The sequence below is a fragment of the Sander vitreus genome, chromosome 16 (assembly GCF_031162955.1).
Source record: "Sander vitreus isolate 19-12246 chromosome 16, sanVit1, whole genome shotgun sequence".
Lineage (NCBI taxonomy): Eukaryota > Metazoa > Chordata > Actinopteri > Perciformes > Percidae > Sander > Sander vitreus.
The window spans coordinates 2,161,704-2,182,481 of NC_135870.1; the positions used below are offsets into that span (position 1 = coordinate 2,161,704).

Genomic DNA, 20,778 nt, shown 5'->3' on the forward strand with positions numbered 1-20,778 from the left:
GGGAGGGAGGGAGGGAGTGGGTGGGTGAGGGAGGGAGGGAGGGAGGGTGGGTGAGGGAGGGAGGGAGGGAGTGGGTGAGGGAGGGAGGGGGGAGGGGAGGGAGGGAGGGGGAGTGGGTGAGGGGAGGGAGGAGGAGGGGGTGAGGGAGTGGGTGGGTGAGGGAGGGAGGGAGGGAGTGGGTGAGGGAGGGAGGGGGTGGGTGAGGGAGGGAGGGAGGGAGGGAGGGAGGGAGTGGGTGGGTGAGGGAGGGAGGGAGGGAGTGGGTGGGGGAGGGAGGGAGTGGATGACAGGGGTGACAAAACCTCTTTCCTTTTTATACTGATGGAGTCTGCTGTTGACAGACAGAGACAGACAGAGACACACAGACACACACAGAGACACACACACAGACAGAGACACAGAGACACAGACAGAGACAGACAGAGACACACACAGACAGAGACACACAGACACACACACAGACAGAGACACACACACAGACAGAGACACACACACAGACAGAGACAGACAGAGACACACAGACACACACACACAGACAGAGACACAGAGACACACAGACACACACACAGACAGAGACACACACACAGACAGAGACACACAGACACACACACAGACAGAGACACACACACACAGACAGAGACACACAGACACACACACAGACAGAGACACACACACACAGACAGAGACACACAGACACACACACAGACAGAGACACAGACAGACACACAGAGACAGACAGAGACACACAGACAGACACACAGACAGAGACACACACACAGACAGAGACACAGACACACACACAGACACACACACAGACAGAGACACACAGACAGACAGACAGACAGAGACACAGACACACACACACACAGACAGAGACAGACAGACACACAGACAGACAGAGAGACACACAGACAGACACACAGAGACACACAGACAGACAGAGAGACACACAGACAGACACAGAGAGACACACAGAGACACAGACAGACAGAGACACAGACAGACAGAGACACACACACACACACACCGGTTGGTTGGCGAGTGTTGCCCGTTGTAAAGTGCTGTCTGAGACAGGCTGAAACTTCCTTATCCACTGCAAATATCTGCAGACGGAATATAAACGATACATGTCACATACGCCTTTAGAAAGTGTTGTTGTGTAACACAAGTGCAGCGGTGGAAGAAGTATTCAGATCCTTAACTTCAGTAAAAGTACTAACACAACACTGTAAAAATGTACTTAGTTACATTCCACTACCACACAAGTTAAACCTAGAAGAAGCCTAACATGAAGACAGAGACCTTCACATTCTGTCTGAATCATGGACCTAAATGACTCCGAGACTTTGCACCCGTATGAACTGCGTCTCTCTGGCTCATTATCTGGTTTATAAAATGTAAACAGGGCCACTGTGTGATGGATGAACTGCGAGTGGAGGCTTGGACTGTTATTTCCTGTTTTTTCTCAATTAGGCTCCGAAAGCCTCTCGAGCATTAATTAGTAACCCGACGTGAAGCTTCCACATGCTGTTATTTATAGGCTGCTATAGGCCTTCTTCACTCGTGGCTGTTTATTTGTCTTCCTCTACACACAGTAGATAGATATGCATGTATACAGAAAGTTCGACACACATTTCATCATGTTCTGTGGGCCGCTGTGAATGTAGGTCTGCTTATCTGCATGCAGTCTTGCAGGGGCGGACTGGGACAAAAATTCAGCCCTGGCAATTGCGTCCCTTACCGGCCCGATTTCAGACGGGGGACGTTATATGCTTTTATAACTGCAAAAACCAGGCCCACATAAGATTATGGCACCAGCAGCATGAGGCGCACATACAGGCTTTGATAATGAAATAATACACACACACACTTAAACACCCCAAACACCAAAGTAAGAAGACTAGCGGACCAGACGCAAGCTTTTATTTTTAAACGTAGAAGCGCGACGGCACCAGCCCTACAGTCACATTAGCTACGAAAGATAGTGACACGCACTCGCTTGATGGGCGTTCCTGGGCGGGCCTGCCTACTCCTGGTTGCTTGGCAAAACTAAACAGGAATCCTCTGGTGCTACCTTCAAGCACGTCCCCTCTGTTTACTTTGTGGATAGACCCATAGATATACGTATGAATGATGAAATATGAAATATTATGACTAAACGTCCTGTCAACAAATCAAATACCTTGTGAAAGTTTGACACGGTGATGCTTCCGTATCGATAGTAGCCTAGCATGCTATTGCCTAGTATCTGCAAGAGGTCTTACAAGTCACTTCAGAGGTATTGTCAAGCCACAAGAACAATGTTTTTGGATTTAAATCTCGATAGGGGTAACAAAATATATTAGATAAAATGCCAACATATCAGATGTATACAGAAATACGATGTCCTGAAGCGTTTCCGCCATCTAGATTGATTTTCTTCGACTCGAGCAACCAACGTACATACGTCACGCTTTGTCGCATCGCTCAGCATTTGCATAAAATAGACTTCTTGTCTATTTTGGCCCCGTCTAGCTCGTCGCTTGTCACTGGCAAACGGACACCCCCATTGAAAATGAATGACAGCCTGCCGAGTTTTCGCTGTCTCTTGTAGCTAATGTGACTGAGGGGTAAGAATATTAAACTGAGTCTGTCAGTGGCCATGCCGGTGCGTCTTTTGTACTCAGAGCTTCTGCAGGACATGAACACCTGTTTCCTGGTGAAAGTCTTGTGTTTTCTCCTTAACTTCTTCAGGACATGAACACCTGTTTCCTGGTGAAAGTCTTGTGTTTTCTCCTTAACTTCTTCAGGACATGAACACCTGTTTCCTGGTGAAAGTCTTGTGTTTTCTCCTTAACTTCTTCAGGACATGAACACCTGTTTCCTGGTGAAAGTCTTGTGTTTTCTCCTTAACTTCTTCAGGACATGAACACCTGTTTCCTGGTGAAAGTCTTGTGTTTTCTCCTTAACTTCTTCAGGACATCAACACCTGTTTCCTGGTGAAAGTCTTGTGTTTTCTCCTTAACTTCTTCAGGACATCAACACCTGTTTCCTGGTGAAAGTCTTGTGTTTTCTCCTTAACTTCTTCAGGACATGAACACCTGTTTCCTGGTGAAAGTCTTGTGTTTTCTCCTTAACTTCTTCAGGACATGAACACCTGTTTCCTGGGTGAAAGTCTTGTGTTTTCTCCTTAACTTCTCCAGGACGTGAACACCTGTTTCCTGGTGAAAGTCTTGTGTTTTCTCCTTAACTTCTTCCAGGACATGAACACCTGTTTCCTGGGTGAAAGTCTTGTGTTTTCTCCTTAACTTCTTCAGGACATGAACACCTGTTTCCTGGTGAAAGTCTTGTGTTTTCTCCTTAACTTCTTCAGGACATGAACACCTGTTTCCTGGGTGAAAGTCTTGTGTTTTCTCCTTAAGAAGTAGGAGAATTTCTCTCCTCACATAAAGGAACATTTCATCCTTCAGTTTATCACACACATTCAACGTCAACACATCTGGAGATGTCCAGAGTTACATTCCAGCATTCCCTTTTCGAAAGGTCCTGCCCAAAAAATTGTGTCTTTCACCCTGTTGGAACTCAATTCTCGACTGTGGGAGTGTAAGACTTTTGCAGTATTTGTACAATTTACTGGATATTATTCAGCCAAATGAAAGATCAGCCATGCAGAAGTGTGTGTTTGGTTGGACGGATCACACAATACGCTCTCTGTGCCGGGGAGAAACACTCCGATTCATTGTTCACAGCCTGACACTCTCAAACACACATTATGCCAATCTGCCCAATGAATCCACAATGGAATCTGTGTGTGTGTGTGTGTGTGTGTGTGTGTGTGTGTGTGTGTGTGTGTGTGGGGTGATGATGTAACAGTCTAAACAGCTGATTATGATCACAGGAAAGTGATCCAGAGACGTTCAGAGAAACTTTCTCCTCTTTTGTGTCCAGACTGATTTGAGCTTCATGAGTCATGTTTTTTTTTATTGTTTTTTTCAGTAATATAATAATACAATTTAAGCTTCGCCCAAGACAAATTTGTGTGTGTGCATGCGTGTCTGTCTGTGTGTGTGTGTGTGTGTGTGTGTTTTTGTGTCTGTCTGTGTGTGTGTGTGTGTGTGTGTCTGTGTGTGTGTGTGTCTGTCTGTGTGTGTGCGCGTGTCTGTGAGTGAGTGTGTGTGTGTGTTTGCGGGGTGTGTGTGTGTGCGTACCTGCATGTGTCTGTCTGTGAGTGTGTGTGTGTGTGTGTGCGTGCGTGCAAATAATGAGTTAGTATTTCAAAATAATGACTTTCGAGAACGTTTCTCATCTTTTGAGATAGGCCTACTAACTCATTATTTTGAGGTACTAAGTCATTATTTGAAGAAAGTTTCTCATTATAATAACTTACAGGCTCTTTTTTCCCATCACATTGGCGTAAATGGGCTTCCATACAAACCAAGGCTTAGTGACCAAATGAAAACAGATCGATAGGATCAGGATCATGCACAGCAGGAATGTAAAGGAGAGGAAATCCTTTACCTTCCGGGGAGGGGAGGGGAGGACACAGACCCTGGGGGGAGGAGGTCCGTGCACCGTGCACCGTGCGCGAGGCTGGGTTACGCCACTCGGAAAATGGAGTCAATGAATAGATAACACAGGGGTGTTAATCGAGTGGTGGGGGGTTAACTAGAGCTAGTGTGTAGGAGGAAACTCCCACTGAAGGCGGTTCTTCCCTCGGACTGTTTATCGAGACACATTATACCGTCAACGAGAGGAGGTTTTTTTTTCCCACGTTTTCTCTCTCTCCGGGAGTTCGCCGAGCTTTGGAGTAACGACGCCGCGCGATGAGGTCGTTTTAAATCAGTCAGGAGAAAGCCAAACGTCCGGTGCACAAGTGAGTTTTTAACTCAGTCTGTAGCTTTTACCTCCGGAGATACAGACAGTTTTTCCAGCGGAGATACAGACAGTTTCCCCCCTCCGCAGCTACCTCCGCAGATACAGTTTTTCCTCCGGAGATACAGACAGTTTTTCCCTCCGGACCGCAGCTCCCGACGGACGTAACCTTTGCTTTCCCCCGGCTTTGCCTCCACGTCCTCGGATATAACCGCGAGCTGTGGACCGATTCACAGGTAGCCTAAAACTCCTTTCCTCCTTCAAATGATACTTTTCTACTCTTAGGCTAATACTCGTTTTCTTTCAAACTGCGTTACATCAGAGAGTCTGGTTGTTTTTTGCACAGTGAGCCGTTTGTTTGTTTTCCAGAACAAAATACTCCATTATAAGTATAAGTAGTTTTATACAGTCTATGGTGCACTAGACAAACAAAATACTCCATTACAAGTATAAGTAGTTTTATACAGTATATGGTGCACTAGACAAACAAAATACTCCATTACAAGTATAAGTAGTTTTATACAGTCTATGGTGCACTAGACAAACAAAATACTCCATTATAAGTATAAGTAGTTTTATACAGTATATGGTGCACTAGACAAACAAAATACTTCATTACAAGTATAAGTAGTTTTATACAGTCTATGGTGCACTAGACAAACAAAATACTCCATTACAAGTATAAGTAGTTTTATACAGTCTATGGTGCACTAGACAAACAAAATACTCCATTATAAGTATAAGTAGTTTTATACAGTATATGGTGCACTAGACAAACAAAATACTTCATTACAAGTATAAGTAGTTTTATACAGTATATGGTGCACTAGACAAACAAAATACTTCATTACAAGTATAAGTAGTTTTATACAGTATATGGTGCACTAGACAAACAAAATACTTCATTACAAGTATAAGTAGTTTTATACAGTATATGGTGCACTAGACAAACAAAATACTTCATTACAAGTATAAGTAGTTTTATACAGTCTATGGTGTATATGACCTGCATTGAAAGCATTGTTTATGTAGGCCTACAATGTATCATGTCTTTTTGTATACTGTTGGGTAGTTTATTATAATAACAAAGCATCATATTTTGGATTTTTGAGTAGAAATGATGTCAAAATACTTCATTAGAACATATAGAAGTAACTGTAAAGGCTTTTCTACTCTGTACTACTCTCTGTAAGCTGCAATACTTCACTGTTTGTTTTTTTTGCACAGTGAGCAGTTTGTTTCTGTGTTTTCCAGATGTGGAAGCATGATATTTAGGACTTTAGTGGCTCTTTTTTCGGCTTAGTGAGCAGTTTGTTCATGGGACAGTGTAGTTTAGAAACTAGTTTCTGTGTTTTCCAGAACAAAATACTCTGTTCCAAGTTAAACTCCTGCATTGAAAGCATACTGAAGTTCAAGTCAGAATACTTGATTTAGAAGTACCTGTAAAGGCTTTTCTACACTCAATACTTGTTCTCTGTAAGCTGTGTTACTTCAGAGAGTTTTTTCTTTGCACGGTGAGCCGTTTGTTTCTGTGTTTTTCACAACAAAATACTGCGTCCTGTGTTGAAGCATTGTTTATGTAAAAGTACAATGTATCCTGTCGTTGATATACTGTTGGATAGTTTAATATATATAACCGAGTATCATATTTTAGACTTCAGTGGCTCTTTTATCTCCACAGTGAGCGGTTTGTTCATGGGACACTTTAGTTTAGAAACAAGTTTCTGTGTTTTCCAGATGTGGAAGAAGTATTCAGATACCTCAGGCTACTTAACTTGTCGAGAGTAAAAGTAGAAACTATGTCAAAATACTTCATTAAAGATCTGGTTAGAGGTAGACTGTTTATATTGTTTACCTGGGTTCAAGTTATTCTGCATTATAAAAACAAAATACTTCAGACAGTTTTTACTTTGCCGAGTTAGCTGTTAGTTTCTGTGTTTTCCAGATCAAAATACTTCATTACATCATCACATCATGTCATTTTATACTCTTGGGTAGTTTAATATAAATAACCAAGCATCATATTTTGGACTTCAGTGGCTCTTTTCTTGGTTCATGGCACAGTTATAGTTTCTGTGTTTTCCAGATGTGGAAGAAGTATTCAGATCCTCCAGGCTTACTGCAAGTTACTTATCTAGTAGTAGTAAAAGTAGAAATGATGCCCAAATACTACATTAGAAGTAACATTAAAAGTCAGTTTTAGAGATCCACATGTTTCACCATTTTCATGGATGGATGGAGGGATGAAGGGAGGGAGGGATGGATGGGAGTGAGGAGGGATGGAGGGAGGGAGGGATGGATGGGATAAATGGGGTGGATGGATGGGGTGGATGGAGGGATGGATGGAGGGAGGGAGGGATGGATGGATGGATGGGGTGGATGGATGGAGGGATGGATGGATGGATGGGATAAATGGGGTGGATGGATGGGATGGATGGATGGGATGGGATGGATGAGGTGGATGGATGGATGGATTGGATGGATGAATGGATGGATGGGATGGGATGGATGAATGAATGGATGGATGGATGGATGGATGGATGGAAATTCAAGGTCCCAGTAGCTTATATATAGACATACATCATAAACAGGATGATAAAATAACAAATCCACATGAATAATATGAACAATAAAAGAAAAGATACTAAATAAAAGAAATCCACATGAATGTACTAAGGGATGTATAAGCATGAGAGGCTTGCAGTGCCAGGGCAGGGACTGACCCTGGGATTCAGCCTGCATGGTGAGGTGCTCTATGAGAGGGGGTGTGTCATGTCAATGTCAAATAAGTCCAATAGTGCAAGGAGAAAGTCTAGAGACCAGCATTAAATATGGACAATATAATGTAGACATAGTAATATAAAAACTATAGCAGTGCAAGGATAAAGCATTAAATATGGGCATTATAAGGGAATATAATGTAGTAGAATAGACACAAAGAATCCCGGCCCCTCGCACGTTTCAATCCGGCCCGCATCAAAATCAATTTAGGTTCATAGTTAATTTCGGACCACGTTTCGGGCGTTTCCCCCCCCCCCCCACATTTTTCCGATGTTTGTTTTCGCTTTTTTCTGTGATGGCTGAGGAACCTTTTATTTTTTATTTTATTTTATTGCTTTATTTGATAGGGACCATGCATATTTATGAACATTGTTGTATAAAAACACCATGTAAATATGCCAGAATTAGTAAAAATAACCTATGTATGTATGTGCTTTATGTTGATGGAACTGTAAGTTAGGAGGCTCTATAAGACATACGCAGTAATGCAGTCAAAGACATTTGACCTTTTCTAACGAAAAGCATGTCAATAAACTAAACGTGTCTGTCTCTGGATGGGAGTCTTACTTTCCAGTGTGTCCCGTAGTGAAGTTGAGTTTGACGCTACTGATGTAAACACCTACAATATTAAATATAGTATTAGTATGCTATAACAGCTACAGTACATCTTGTAGTTGAGACTAGAGCTGGGCAATATATCGATATTATATCTATTGTGATATGAGACTAGATGTCGTCTTAGATTTTGCATATCGTTATATGACATAAGTGTCTTTTCCTGGTTTTAAAGGCTGCATTACAGTAGTGATGTCATTTTCTGATCTCACCAGACTGTTGTAGCTGTTCTATTATTTGCCTTTACCCGCTTAGTCATTATATCCACATTACTGATGATTATTCATCTAAAATCTCATTGTGTACATATTTTGTTAAAGCGCCAATAGTCAACGCTACAATATCGTTGTGGTATTGATATCGAGGTATTTGGTGAAAAATATTGTGGTATTTGATTTTCTCCATATCGCCCAGCCCTAGTTGAAGCTCATTTTGTTGCTCACTTCCCAGCAGCAGCAGCAGTAGTAGTAGTAGTAGTAGTAGCAGCAGTAGTAGCAGCAGTAGTAGTAGTAGTAGTAGCAGCAGTAGTAGCAGCAGCAGCAGTAGTAGTAGTAGTAGTAGCAGCAGTAGTAGCAGCAGCAGCTAGCAGTAGCAGCAGCAGCAGCAGCTAGCAGCAGCAGCTGCTAGCTAGCAGCAGCAGCAGCAGCTGCTGCAGCAGCAGCAGCAGCAGCAGCAGCAGCAGCAGCTGCTGCAGCAGCTGCTAGCAGCAGCAGCAGCAGCTAGCAGCAGCAGCAGCAGCAGCTGCTAGCAGCAGCAGCTGCTGCTGCAGCAGCAGCAGCAGCAGTTGCAGCAGCAGCAGCTAGCAGCAGCAGCAGCAGCAGCAGCAGCTGCTGCTGCAGCAGCAGCAGCAGCAGCTGCTGCTGCTGCTGCTAGCAGCAGCAGCAGCAGCTGCTGCTGCAGCAGCAGCAGCAGCAGCAGCAGCAGCAGCAGCTGCTGCTGCTGCAGCAGCAGCAGCAGCTGCTGCTGCAGCAGCAGCAGCAGCAGCAGCAGCTAGCAGCAGCAGCAGCAGCTGCAGCAGCAGCAGCAGCTAGCAGCAGCAGCAGCAGCAGCTGCAGCAGCAGCAGCAGCTGCTGCTGCTGCTAGCAGCAGCAGCAGCAGCAGCTGCAGCAGCAGCAGCAGCAGCAGCAGCAGCTGCTAGCAGCAGCTGCTGCTGCTGCTGCTGCTAGCAGCAGCAGCAGCGCTGCTGCAGCAGCTGCTGCAGCAGCAGCAGCTGCTGCTGCTGGCAGCAGCAGCAGCAGCTGCTGCTGCTGCTGCAGCAGCAGCAGCAGCAGCAGCTGCTGCTGGCAGCAGCAGCTGCTGCTGCTGCAGCAGCAGCTAGCTGCAGCAGCAGCAGCAGCAGCTGCTGCTAGCAGCAGCAGCAGCAGCTGCTGCAGCAGCAGCAGCAGCAGCAGCAGCAGCAGCAGCTGCTGCTGCAGCAGCAGCAGCTGCTGCTGCTGCAGCTAGCAGCAGCAGCAGCAGCTGCTGCTGCTGCTGCAGCAGCAGCAGCAGCTGCTGCTGCAGCAGCAGCAGCTGCTGCTGCTGCTGCTAGCTGCAGCAGCTAGCAGCAGCAGCTGCAGCAGCTGCTGCTAGCAGCAGCAGCTAGCAGCAGCAGCAGCTGCTGCAGCAGCAGCAGCAGCAGCAGCTGCTGCAGCAGCAGCAGCAGCTGCTAGCAGCAGCAGCAGCAGCAGCTGCTGCTGCAGCAGCAGCAGCAGCTGCTGCTGCAGCAGCTGCAGCAGCAGCAGCTGCAGCAGCAGCACAGCAGCTGCAGCAGCAGCAGCTGTGCTAGCAGCAGCAGCTAGCAGCTAGCAGCTATGCAGCAGCAGCAGCAGCTGCTAGCAGCAGTCAGCAGCAGCAGCAGCAGCAGTAATAGTAGCAGCAGTAATAGCAGTAGCAGTAATAGTAGCAGCAGTAATAGCAGCAGTAGTAGCAGTAATAGCAGCAGTAGTAGCAGTAATAGCAGCAGCCTTTCTGACAGTGATGTGGCTCCTCTGGGCTGGTAAATCGTCACCTAGCTGCAGGATGGGATATGTGGAGTGTGCATGAAGAGTGTGACTCACTGTAACACGCCCCCATACTGAGGTATTCAAATCCGTTACCCACCCTCATCCTCAGGGTTCGAATTATGATTTCATCTTAGTGGGGGTCTCCTTTAAAAATATAAATCAAATAAAAAGTAGCCTATGAGCAGGCGCGGCGTGTGTAGATAGATAGATAGATAGATAGATAGATAGATAAATAGCCTAACACTTCATTCATTTGAGTTCAACATTTATTTAATACAGGAGTAGAGAAAAGACAATAATAACAAACTACCTTATATCACCCTGTTGCTACTGACGGTAGGACTTTGTTGTCCTCATGGCAAAGAATGGGCTCTTCTAAGCAGGTTTGGAGGATGACTCATCCTCCAAACCTGCTCTTCATTTGTTCCTATTGGTACATGTGCAGCTGCACTCAGACCCAAACAGCTTCTTCTTCATCCTCCATGTTGGATCCTTTCAGATAAACTCTCCGTGGGCCCTATCTTGCACCCAGCGCTGCACAAAGCCCGGCGCAAGCGTCTTTACTAGTTTAAAGGCGCTGACCCACCGAGCCGATAATCGGCCGTCTGACAGTCTGGCGAGGTCGGTGACTCGAGTCTGGTCGGTGTGCTCCGTGCCGTCGTCCGTCCGAGGGGCCGTCGGCCTTCATTTCGGCCGATTTGACTTGTTGAATCAGAAGGCGGGCACTGCCGGCAGTCGGACTCGTCTGGTCGGTGTGTCTGCAGCTTAAGACCGACGCAGTTGTCAATTTCCCGTCCAGCGCCCGCATTGTTTGAATAGCAAATGCACCTGCGCCCATGGGCGAGCTGGTCTTACAGGGAGGTATTGGAGCCTTTTCGGGACAGAGGGCATCACGTGGAGCAGGTCTGTGAGGTAGGAAGGAGCCTGGTCATGGAGGGCTTTATGAAAAAAACGTTTTTTTTGTATAAGAGAATATGTTCTAGTCTCTTCTCTCCTCTGGGACAGTAAACTGAATATCTTTGAGTTGTGGACACAACAACATCTGAGGACGTCATCTTGGGCTTTTTGGGAAACACTGATCCACATTTTTCACCATTTTCTGACATTTTAGAGACCAGAAAACTAATCCATTCATCCAGAAGGTTATCCACACATACGTCCATGATGAGAATAATGGTTTGTTGCAGCCCCACCTGGTTTTACAGCCTTCCACCTCCTGAATGAGCTCAGGATTCTCTCTTCCCGTCTCGGCGTGTGTTGTTCTGCGGCTGGCATCAGGACCAAGCGTTGGTATGAAAACTATTCCGAGCTGTCGGCCGGCTGCAGAATCTGGCGTGTAGGTGACGGCTCCGGCACAGGAAGTTAAACGGGGTTAGGGTGGAGGAGAGGTGTTTAAAAACTGAGGAAGAGATGGAGAAGGTTAGAGAGGATTCAAGGCTACATCTACACGGTTTAAAAATGAATCTCTTTTGCTACATTTACGCCCAATATTCAACAAGGTTATTGCATATCGCGTATTTTTCTCATGTAGTGCAGCCCTAACTGACACACACACACACACACACACACACACACACACACACACACACACACACACACACACACACTCCCCATGCACACACATACAGACACAGACTTACACACACACACACACACACACACACACTTCCCATGTACGCACACATACAGACACAGACACACACTCCCCACATACACACACTACCCACGCACACACACATACAGAGACAGACTTACACACACACACACACACACACACACACACACACACACACACCACGCACGCACACATACAGACACAGACTTACACACACACACTCCCCACACTCTCTCAAAGAGCCTCATTAAGTTAAGTGTGTAGTCCATATGTGTAGTGTATTAATTATGGCTTCATAAACTCTGTTCTGCTCGTCCTACTCGGGGGACGCCACGTGCACGTGCACACATTCAGCCCGCCGCTGAAGCACAGACTGATTTGTTTCCATGGTGACGTCCAGCCAGAGGGCTCGGCGATGGCAGCCAACCAGCGGTCATCTTGTTTACGAGCCTCTTACGACCATTCACTGTCCTCCACCACTCCACTAATGTAAAGTGAACTTCTTCCCTGGAATGTCAGACAAACGACAATGCAGAATAAATCGTTGGACAAATGTCCCAAAAAAACGCCCAAAATGTCAGCCAAATAATACAATAATTTAGCAATAAGCATGTGTGTGTGAATTATACATCCATGGTGAAAGAGCTGATATTAAAAGATCCGCTTCTGGGTTGTATGAACCGAAATCAGATCCCTCGAACAATGAATCCCTTACAGAAGGACCCCAAAGCAACTGCATACTACTCGCTTACGGTGTACTTCTACTTCAGAGGAAGACATTGTCCTACTACATTTATGTGACCGAGGAATGTTACGTTGCAGAATCAGATTTTGTGCCTTTTTTATTAAGTTTCCTCTTAACAAGTGAATTTAAGCTGGGCTTTTATTGTGAAGGGTAGACACAGAGGAAGTGAAAGCCATCAGCGCTATGCCAGTTTCCCCCCCCCAACCGTTTGTGGTGCTGTCGTTTTATTGTTATTTAATCATCCAATATCCAACGCTGTCTAAACTGCTCCAAACACTAAACGGCGAGTTCATTGGGTACCCAGGAAGACGCACGCACGCACGCACGCACACACACACACACACAGACACACACACACACACACACACACGCACACACACACACACACACACACACACACAGACACACACACACACACAGACACACACACACACACACACACACACAGACACACACACCGTTTAAAAATGAATATCTTTTGCTACGTTTACGCCCAATATTCAACAATGTTATTGCATATTTTTCTCATGTAGTGCAGCCCTAACTCACACACACACACACACACACACACACACACACACACACACACACACATACACACACACACACACACACTGTTTAAAAATGAATATCTTTTGCTACGTTTACGCCCAATATTGAACAATGTTATTGCATATTGCATATTTTTCTCATGTAGTGCAGCCCTAACTCTCACACACACACACACACACACACACACACACACACACACACACACACACACATGTATTTACCAGAGGGCCGTTCACACCTTCATGGAGACACAGGTCAGCAAATGGTGTTTGTTTTAGTCTCTGTCGGTGTGATTGACTGCTGCTCTGTTCAGTTTGACACTCAACAGATATTTAGTGGTCACAGGTGTGTGTGTGTGTGTGTGTGTGTGTGTGTGTGTGTGGGGGGGTGTCAAAGGTTTATGGGTCAACATCGTTATGTCTTCAGCTCTCTGAGAAACAGCTGCACAGGTGTGAGCAGCCCGGGACTAAACACTGGAGAGGTGCAGTTCATGTTGCTGGCTTTGGGATGTTTGGGGACTATTTTGACCTTTTTGAGGACGTCATCTTGGGCTTTTTGGGAAACACTGATCCATGATTTCTACTATTTTATATACAGTATATATATGTATACATACACACATATATATACAGGGTGCGATTTGGAGGTTGTTTTGATCATGCACAAACAAAACAAAACATGCAAGAATACAATCCCCCTTCTAATAATAATATAGATGTAGCGCCACTCGGCCTGCCATGCCATAGGACATAAGGTGCTGACACACACAGCCGATTATCGGCCGTCAGACCGTCTGGTTGGTGTGTAACTACCTTTATTTATCAACTTCAGGGGCAGGGATATGTAGACCAGAAAGGGGGAAATCCTACGCATCCCCCTCGGCAAATCACACCTGCCTATATATTAGAGCAGTTCTCTGAGAATCACACACACGTTTGCCGCTTTTTCAAATTTTTTGTCACATTTTTGTCAAGATCTATCAACCATCTGACGGAAAACAGTACGTATATGTCTTTTTAGATCGTTTGAAAGAAAGTTGGCATTCATTCATCATGAGTTTCAGACATAGGTCTGTGGAATAAATGGGCTTCCTTTACCGTGAATGGCTTAAACTCTGGAAACTCTCGACTCGATTGTTGTCTCTCTCTGTGTTCCCAGTCTGGAAGAGGCCGTGAGTTGATGTTTGAGGACAACATGTCTTCGTCGCGCTGCTTCCAGCTGCTGCTGTCCTGCATCCTGCTGCTCCTGCTGCTCCAGTTTCCCTCGACCCTGTCCAGACCGGCCACAGAGGACGCAGACACACGTAAGATACTTCACACATGTCCCAACACTCAGAGGACGCAGACGCACATAAGGTACTTCACACATGTCCCGACGCACGTAAGATACTTCACACATGTCCCAACGCTCAGAGGACACAGACGCACATAAGGTACTTCACATGTCCCAACGCTCAAAGGACGCAGACGCACGTAAGATACTTCACATGTCCCAACGCTCAGAGGACGCAGACGCACGTAAGATACTTCACATGTCCCAACGCTCAAAGGACACAGACGCACGTAAGGTACTTCACATGTCCCAACGCTCAGAGGACGCAGACGCACGTAAGGTACTTCACACATGTCCCGACGCTCAGAGGACGCAGACGCACGTAAGATACTTCACACATGTCCCAACGCTCAGAGGACGCAGACACACGTAAGATACTTCACACATGTCCCAACGCTCAGAGGACGCAGACGCACGTAAGATACTTCACACATGTCCCGACGCTCAGAGGACGCAGACGCACGTAAGGTACTTCACATGTCCCAACGCTCAGAGGACGCAGACGCACGTAAGGTACTTCACACATGTCCCAACGCTCAGAGGACGCAGACGCACGTAAGGTACTTCACACATGTCCCAACGCTCAGAGGACGCAGACGCACGTAAGGTACTTCACACATGTCCCAACGCTCAGAGGGACGCAGACGCACGTAAGGTACTTCACACATGTCCCAACGCTCAGAGGACGCAGACGCACATAAGATACTTCACATGTCCCGACGCACGTAAGATACTTCACACATGTCCCAACGCTCAGAGGACGCAGACACACATAAGATACTTCACACATGTCCCAACGCTCAGAGGACGCAGACACACGTAAGGTACTTCACACATGTCCCAACGCTCAGAGGACGCAGACGCACGTAAGGTACTTCACACATGTCCCAATTTTATCATCATAATATACACTTCATTGAAAGTGGACAATCACCACTCTGGTTTGGTTGAAATAAACTCTTAATTCACCCATTTACATGTGGAGATATGCTGGCTCTATACACGCTAAAAGTCCTGATTATTTACATGGAGTCTGGTGGAAATATGCTAGCTCTATACACGCTAAAAGTCCTGATTATTTACATGGAGTCTGGTGGAAATATGCTAGCTCTATACACGCTAAAAGTCCTGATTATTTACATGGAGTCTGGTGGAGATATGCTGGCTCTATACACGCTAAAAGTCCTGATTATTTACATGGAGTCTGGTGGAGATATGCTGGCTCTATACACGCTAAAAGTCCTGATTATTTACATGGAGTCTGGTGGAGATATGCTGGCTCTATACACGCTAAAAGTACTGATTATTTACATGGAGTCTGGTGGAGATATGCTGGCTCTATACACGCTAAAAGTACTGATTATTTACATGGAGTCTGGTGGGTTTGGTGATTTCGGGGCTGTTCCATGTTAAACTAAAAGGATCTTCCTCTTTAACTAAAAGGTCTATCTCTGTAGGGATCCTTTCATAATGTTGTCAGACACTCAGAATAATAATCTGAGTCTGTCAGCAGCAACAACACAACTTTTAGTGGACGCTAACTGACGCTGAACATTTGTCCAGTAGGGCATTCTCGCTCAATACTGGACACATTTTAAAGATTGTTCTTCCCATCAGTCACTTAGACACATAAAACATGAGAAAAATAGGGTCCGGTTTGAAAAAATAAAGCTGTTGCTTGTTTGTTGTTTCACTCCCCAGAGTTCAAACTAATACGTACTGAAACTATTAGTTGAGTAATTGACAGAAAATGAATGCAACTGTTGCATAAAAGAAGTTCCAAAAGATCTCCTGTTCCAGCTTCTTACATATGAAGTTTTGTTGCTTTGCTTAGTCTAATGTGACGATAAACTGAATATCTCTTGGGTTTTGGACACAAAATGCGTCCCCCTGGAATCGTTTAATTCATAAAAAGACACGTCCTTTGCCTCAGAACAGGCTCGGCCAACTCTTCATGAGTTATACGGAATGTTTTTCGTGTAAATGCACAGACGCCAGAGAGACAACAGCCATGGTTTCTTTTGTCATTGTTTGACATGAACTAACCTTTTAATTAACTATAATTAGCTAGAGCAGAGTCTGTTTACCGGTAACGGTTGTCACCAAATGTTCAGATCCTTTACTTGTGTTAACCTTCATGTTGTCCTCAGGGTCTCATTCGAGCCATTTTCAAAACGTTTCTATATCAGAAATTTGGATTTCGTTCAAGAAATTGTCAAAATAAACAACCGGGATGGTTCCATACAACATTCTTCACAAGTAAAATACATAATCACGTCACTACTTTCATTGAATTTGTTGTTTTTTTTCTAATTGTATTGCATTTGAATTTATTTTTTTATAAAAGAACATTGAAAAAAGTGACTAAAATGTTGGAAAAAGCATCAAAAACGTGGAAAAATAACCCAAAAAGCGCAAAAAATATCGACAAAAACATCGGAAAAGCTTCAGAAAGGTCGGAAAAACTGACAAAAACAATTTTTTTTTAAATTTCTGACCCAGAAAAAACCCAAAAGTTGCTGGTTGGTCGACGAGAAGACAACACGAGTTAAAGTTGTGTGTGTGTGGAAATTCTCCGTAGTAACAGAGCTGAATTTCACATTTCCGTAAGCCAAAAATATCGATGTGCAATACGTGAATTAATAAAAGGTTTCTTAAAGGCGCTGACACACCGAGCCGATAATCGTCCGTCTGACAGTCTGGGAGGTCGCTGACTCGAGTCTGGTCGGTGTGCTCCGTGCCGTCGTCCGTCCGAGGGGCCGTCGGCCTTCATTTGGGCCGATTTGACTTGTTGAATCAGAAGGCGGGCACTGCCGGCAGTCGGACTCAAATGACCCAACTGATTGGTGGAGAGCTAACCAGGAAACGGGGAGCGGGATGAGCGTGACTAGAGTCTCTCAAAATCTGACCTTTTAAACTGACCTTTGTTGATCTGAAATGAAGACAGATTCAGCAGCTGCACGGCCTATTTCTCGCGTTTCGGTGAACTATCTTAGTCCAATATGAGATCGTATTCTGAACGAGACGCCATGACAGTCTGGCTTTGAATCTGGAGAAACCAGACCCACGTGCGCGTTCGTCCAATCAGCTGCCGGTTCTCATTTTTGGGCGACAAAACAGATTAGCGCCGCCTGCTGTTATGGAGACGTATTACGTCTCGTCTCTTCGGTGTTCTGAGGAACTTTTTAGACCAACTCGGGGAGACTGATCAGTCCAACTGGCTTTTCTGCCGACGGTCGGCCGTCTGGTCGGTGTGTCTGGGCCTTAACATCAAGCCAACAATCTTACCACGTACCTCCTGGCAACAGCAGAAGTTACCCCCCCCGGGGCACACATACCCCTGGTTGGAAACCACTGGACTAATCAACTCAGAGGGGGTCAGCCCTAAATAAATAGACAACCTTCCCCCATTCTAAGCCCCCTGAGACACTCTGAAAACCTTGTGTTGTGGTGCTGTAAATACAGATTGTGGTTAATGTGCAGCTTCTGTTGAACACATCAGACAGTTTCTAAAAAAAGAGAGCAGCATTCCTGGTTAGACAGGGCTGGGTTTTTAGGGAACTATGGAGACTAACAGGAATATGGAACTGGGTTTACCCTCCATAGTCTCAGAGAGCACTTTAGCACCGGTATCCAAACCAAGCAATACCCAACCCTAATATTGACTCTAGATTCAAATGTGTGACTAGATTAAATATATAATAAACAAATACAAATCTTAAAATCATGTTCATAATGTCACTTTCTTTGCATTCATTTGATTCCCAGTCAAGATCCTCTGGTAAGAACGGCTTTCCATTGTTAATATGGACTTAAAAACTGTTCTGAAATGCAAAATAATAGCATTTTAATCGTGATAAAACGTGATTAATCGCGATTAACTATAGATATTCAACGATTAATCGCGATTAAGAAAATGTAATCGTTTCACAGCCCTAATATAAATACAAACTTAAAGGAACACGCCGACTTATTGGGACTTTGTCTTATTCCCCGTATCCCCCAGAGTTAGATAAGTCCAGACATACCCTTCTCATCTCCGTGTGTGTCCTAACTCTGTCTGACGTCCCCACCGTTAGCCTAGCTTAGCACAGATCCTGGAGGTAACCGGCTCCATCACATGACACACAGCCATCTTCTTACCGTATATAAACTGGGAACTATATTCTCAGAAAGGCGAAGCACTGCTACTTCTGCTACTTGGGCGGAGTGATTTACCCCGAGGTGAGGAGCAGAGAGTTTGCTCAGAGTTGGAGTAATAGAGTCAACAATTACCAGATAGTAAAAGCATAGTGACCTTGTTATTTGTACACGCTGTGACTATACAAAACACAACATGTAAATAGGAACATGTTGGCGTTATTTTGTCTCTTATTGGGAGCAGTAGGCTAGATGGAGCTGGTTACCTCCAGGATCTGTGCTAAGCTAGGCTAGATGGAGCCAGTTACCTCCAGGATCTGAGCTAAGCTAGGCTAGATGGAGCCAGTTACCTCCAGGATCTGTGCTAAGCTAGGCTAGATGGAGCCGGTTACCTCCAGGATCTGTGCTAAGCTAGGCTAGATGGAGCCGGTTACCTCCAGGATCTGAGCTAAGCTAGGCTAGATGGAGCCGGTTACCTCCAGGATCTGTGCTAAGCTAGGCTAGATGGAGCTGGTTACCTCCAGGATCTGTGCTAAGCTAGGCTAGATGGAGCCGGTTACCTCCAGGATCTGAGCTAAGCTAGGCTAGCGCTGGGGTTGTCAGACAAGGAGATGAGAAGGGTATGTCTGGACTTATCTAACTCTGGGGGATACGGGGAATAAGACAAAGTCCCAAGAAGTCGGCGTGTTCCTTTAAGATATGAATCTTAAAGGGTTAAACACGAGTGTTGCCAACAGGGAGGTTGTCGAGCGCCCTCTGGTGGACAAACTACCAACATTGATAACACGGCTGAAGGGGGTTTCGTCCGTTTTTATTTTATTTTTTAAATATTCATATATCGGCCGTTTATAAATGCCGATACCGATAGTTTGAGAAATACCTAATATCGGCCGATAATATCTACTTTTTTAGACAATTCTGTCGCTTTTTACTATGTTTTTGGCGCTTTTTTCAACGTTTGTTGCTGACTTTTTGGGGGGCTTTATGAGGCCCAAACTGTCAGCGAGGAAGCTAAATGAGACATGCAATAATACAGTCAGAATATTTGACTTTTTCCTCTTAATTAAAGCATGTCAGTAGCTACGTTTCCATCCACTTGTCAATTGAATTATCTGAAGTTGGACATTTTAAGGTGTTTCCGTTCATTTTCGCACTGAATCAACAACATTCAAGCAAACATATGCCAACATAGTTTCTCTAGACAAACTGGATCGCGCCATCTACCAACAAATGATCAACACTGCTCAAGTTGTAATAGAGCTCATAGAGCTCATGTTCCAGCTGATAGCGACGTATCACGCTATGATAAGACAACAACGACGCTATCAACACGTTGCTGTGATGATGCAGATGTAGTAAATGCCCGACGACAACGAGGCGGGCTGTGGCGTGGGAACGACAGCGCTCCAAACAGTTCTGGGAGATCGTGGTTCAGACACACTTCACGGAAACCCTTTGGTTTTACATCTGTCTTTGTTGATCATAAGAGAAAATCCGATGAGAACGTGTGTCCTTTGAGTCGATATTCATGAAATTCAATCCGATTTTTACTGTTTCCGCGAGGCATTTTTCATCCGATATCGCTTAATTCGGATAAAAACGTGTGGATGGAAACATAGCTACTGGCTCGCCTGGCTCTTGATGTGATTCTCATGTTCCAGTCTGGCCCGTAGTGAAGTTGAGTTTGAGACCCCTGCTGACCAAAGCTCCGTGTGGGAGAATAGGAGTGCGCGAGGCGGGGAATTGAAAGCAGGTTTTGTTTATGCAGCAGAGAGGCTGACGTTGATGTGTTCTTGACTGAGAGAAAAACAGGCTGAAAAACAACACAATCACTCAGACTCGCAGTCAGCTGGAGCCCAGATGGTTGGAAACAAACACGCAGAAGGTACACTGTATGAATACTGTATGTACTGTATATACGGTACATGCATACTATGCACACAGATACTGGCGTTTTCTGACAGTGTGTTTTCAGTCTGAGAGAGTCCAGACTGTGTGCATCTGTTCCTGTGTTTCTGTGTCTGCACAGGGTCCTCGGAGCGTAACCAGCGCCCTGAGAGCCCAGCCTCGGTTACACCATCAAAACTCCCGGCTCTAACCAGACTCAGATGCCTCAACGCCAAAAAACAGCCAAAGCTTTCCTATTAAAGGAATTCTCTCATTGG

General features: G+C 45.2%; 1 protein-coding gene across 2 annotated transcripts in view; it reads left to right on the forward strand.

The window, feature by feature from the left end:
* The first annotated feature begins 4,568 nt into the window (after positions 1-4,568).
* Positions 4,569-20,778, forward strand: part of fgfr1b (fibroblast growth factor receptor 1b) — a 39,917-nt gene continuing 23,707 nt past the window's right edge. Inside the window, exons 1-2 of one of the 2 annotated variants that reach the window (XM_078271508.1) lie at positions 4,569-4,852; positions 14,300-14,444. In XM_078271508.1, the coding sequence (XP_078127634.1) occupies positions 14,321-14,444 (124 nt within the window). In that variant the 5' untranslated portion in view covers positions 4,569-4,852; positions 14,300-14,320. Of the gene's footprint in view, positions 4,853-5,002; positions 5,088-14,299; positions 14,445-20,778 lie in introns of those variants that run through there. The other variant, XM_078271507.1, reaches the window with a different exon arrangement.